Here is a 3,376-nt window from a genome sequence, read left to right on the forward strand (position 1 = left end):
ATCCTCCTGCCTCAGCCTCCCGAGTGCTGGGATCACAAGTGTGCGCCACCACGCCTGGCTTGGGTCATTTTCTCTCCCCGTCATTCTTTCTCTCTCCTCCTAGCACACTGCCTGCCCTGTCTTCCTCTCCGCTTCTGCCTCTCACTTCTTCCTACCAGCCCCCACCAAACCCCTCCAGACAGAGTGCCAGGTGGGTGTTGCCATCAGGAGCAGACAGTTCCCGCTGGCCGGCAGCGGGTGGGAGGAAAGCTGGGCGCTCCTGACCCTTGGATCCTAGATAAGCACTTTCTTTTGGAGGGCTTCAGTGTTTTCACTTGTAAAAAGGGGGTTGGGAAGCCACGCAGGCCTGTAATCCCTGTGTTTGGGAGGCTGAGACAGGAGGATGGCAGGTTCACAGCCAGCCTCAGCTACTTAGCGAGGCCCTCTGCAACTTAGTGAGACCCTGTTTCAAAATAAAGAATAAAAAATAGGGCTGGGGGTGTAGCTTGGAGGTAGAAGGTCCCGGGGCCCCGTACAAGAAACAGAAACAAAAAACAAGTAAAAAGCAAGACCCAAAAAAGCAGATTCCGGGCTCAGGACCCAGGCATTTGAGAAGAGAGGGCCCCGGCCACAGCCACGCCCCAGGCGATGGGTTGATTTGCATGCCCTGTGGTGGTCCAGCAGCCTTCCCAGCACAACTGTGCCTCTAAAGCATCTGGAGCCCAGCTCAGCAGGACTCCCGCCTCTGGCCATGGCCTGTCTCCGGGGTCTGGTCCTCCTCGTGGGAACCTTCCTGGCAGGTGAGCCCTCCTTTGGCCAGCTCACCCCGGGGGGGGGGGGGGGATAGATTGGGGGTGGCACTCCTAGATAGGGCCTTCTCTGGAAGGCCTCTGCAAGTAAGCAAATCTATAGGGACAGGCGTTCAGAGAGAAGGGAGACCTGGCTCCAGGCAGCTCCATCTTGACCCGGGCAACTCAATTCCCCACAAGGGCCTGGCTTTCTCCATTTGTGAAAGATCAGATTGCTAGAGCTGGTGTGGGCTGGTCCCTACCCCCAAAGAGCACCAGCGGCAACCTGGCCTGAGAGCATCTATCCCCAGTGGGCTAAGACTGGGCTGAGAGCTGGTACAGCCTACGAGTCACCTGGGGTGTTTGGCCTGCAACCAGTTTAGAAGAGCCATGAAGGGGCTGCAGAGAAAGAGAGGTGGGCAGCTGGAGGATCCGGAGGGAACCAGCCCTGTTCTCTGAATGCTAGGTTCTCAACTGAACATAGATTCTTTTTTTTTTTTCTTTTTGGTACTGGGGATGGAACCCAGGGGCATCCTACCTCCGAAATACACCCCCCACCCAATTTTGTATTCTTTATTTTGAAACAGGGTCTCACTGAGTTGCAAAGGGCCTCACTAAGTAGCTGAGGCTGTCCGCGAACCGCGATCCTCCTATCTCAGCCTCCCAGATGCTGGGATTACAAGTGTGCGCCACTATGCTTGAACATAGGTCCTTGAGAACACACAGCACTGAGTGGCTCAGTGGTGACTGACTTCAAAGCCCGCACTCACAGAGACAAGTGGAGGTCACCCCTAGATAGTGCACCCCAAGTCACATCTAGTGCCAGTCCCATAGCACTGGATTATATATGAATCCTTTGGAAGTGGGCCTCTCCTTGGGATGGGACCTAAGGCTTCATAGGCAGGGGCCGGAGGGAAGGGGCTCAGGCCAGGCCCAACGGGTCTGTCTCTCTCAGTCTCTCAGCCAGTCCTGACCCAGTCCGAAGCACTGCTGGTCTTCCCGGGCCAAGTGGCTCGGCTCTCCTGCACGCTCAACCCCCAGCATGCCACAATTGGAGACTACGGCGTGTCCTGGTACCAGCAGCGGGCGGGCAGTGCCCCCCGCTACCTGCTCTACTACCGCTCGGAGGAGGAGCAGCACCGGCCGGATGGGATTCCTGGCCGGTTCTCCGCAGCCAAGGACGTGGCCCACAACGCCTGCATCCTGACCATCAGCCCCGTGCAGCCGGAGGACGATGCGGATTACTACTGCTCCATCGGCTCCACTCCGGCTCCCTAGGCCCGGGTGCGGGCTGAGTCTTCTGCCTGTCTCCCGCTTCTGCCCCTGGACGAGCCCCTCCTCCCACCTTCTCTGACCCTTGCTTCCTCTTCTCTGTGAAGTAGGTTAGTGACATTCAACGCGCCAATAACAATTGTTCTGGGTGCCACTAATTGCTGGCTGAAAAAGTTACTGTGGTCGGTTTGGGAGTGTGGGGTTGCAGGCTCTGGGGACTGCTGCTCAAGAGGAAGCACCTGAGACCCCTGGGGAGCACCCCAGCCTTGCCCCGGCCTCCAGGGGTTCAGCATGGTGGCCTGGCCTTCCGGTGACCTGGGGTGCCATGGGGAGAGAAAAAGGAAGCAGCTCTTGCCAACCCCAGCTTCGCGTGGCTGACTGTGGTCCAAAGGTCATGAGTCTGGGGTGCCGATCCCCATGGAGCCCAGGCCAGGGGAGACTTGGGGAGGAAAGGCCACCATCGACCTCCTGGACTCTCTGATCTCCGATGGAGGGGAGGGCAGGGAGGCAGGTGTGCGGGGTGAAATGGGACATGGAGGGGACCCTGTGACGCCTGGGGGCTTAGGGTGCTGCAAGCAGGCAGGTGGCAGAGGCAGCACCTCTTCTCCCATTAAGTGTGTGTGTGTGTGTGTGTGTGTGTGTGTGTGTGTGGTGGCACTGGGGATTGAACCCAGAAGCTTTCTACCTCTGAGCTACATCCCCAGCCCTATTTTATTTTCTGTTTTGAAACAGGGTCTTGCTAAGTTGCAGAGGGCCTCACTAAGTCGGTGAGAACCTGCCATCCTCCTGTCTCAGCCTCCCAAGTGCTGGGATTACAGGTGTGCGCCACCGCGTCCGACTCCACGAAGCGTTCTACTAGTCTCCTATGATCTGGCTGCCGTGTCCTGGGGGAGGTTTTCCCACCAGCTGGGTAGCCACACTGAGCTGTACCAGACCAAGGGCACAACACTGGCAGAGGGGCAAGTCTTGCCATCAGAAGCCTAGCAGAGTGTCTGGGATGGGTCCTGTGTGTGTTCAAAAGTACATCCTTCCCAGCATTCGGGAGGCTGAGACAGGAGGAGCAGAGGTTCTTGGCCAGCCTCAGCTACTTAGTGAGGCCCTCCACAACTCAGTGAGACCCTGTTTCAAAATAAAGAATGAAAAATAGGGCTGGGGGTAGAATTGGAGGTAGAATTCCCCTAGATTCTATCCCCAGAACCACCAAAAACAAAAAACAAAAACCATCCTTGCTGGCAATGGTGTTGCATGTCTATAATTCCCAGCGTTCTGGACGAGAGGCAGGAGAATTCCAAGTTCAAGTTTAACCTGGGCAAATTAGGGAGACCCTGTCTCAAAAT

The 3,376-nt window shown here is 56.8% G+C and overlaps 1 protein-coding gene across 1 annotated transcript; it reads left to right on the forward strand.

Moving 5' to 3' along the window:
• Positions 1-730: 730 nt before the first annotated feature.
• On the forward strand, positions 731-2,045 carry VPREB3 (V-set pre-B cell surrogate light chain 3; the record flags this gene model as incomplete). Its single annotated transcript, XM_080717821.1, has 2 exons — positions 731-779; positions 1,723-2,045. The coding sequence occupies 2 exons, from the start codon at positions 731-733 to the stop codon at positions 2,043-2,045; spliced, it is 372 nt and encodes a 123-aa protein (XP_080573947.1).
• Positions 2,046-3,376: the final 1,331 nt, after the last annotated feature.

Source organism: Muscardinus avellanarius (assembly GCF_963383645.1).
Source record: "Muscardinus avellanarius genome assembly, chromosome: 21".
NCBI lineage: Eukaryota > Metazoa > Chordata > Mammalia > Rodentia > Gliridae > Muscardinus > Muscardinus avellanarius.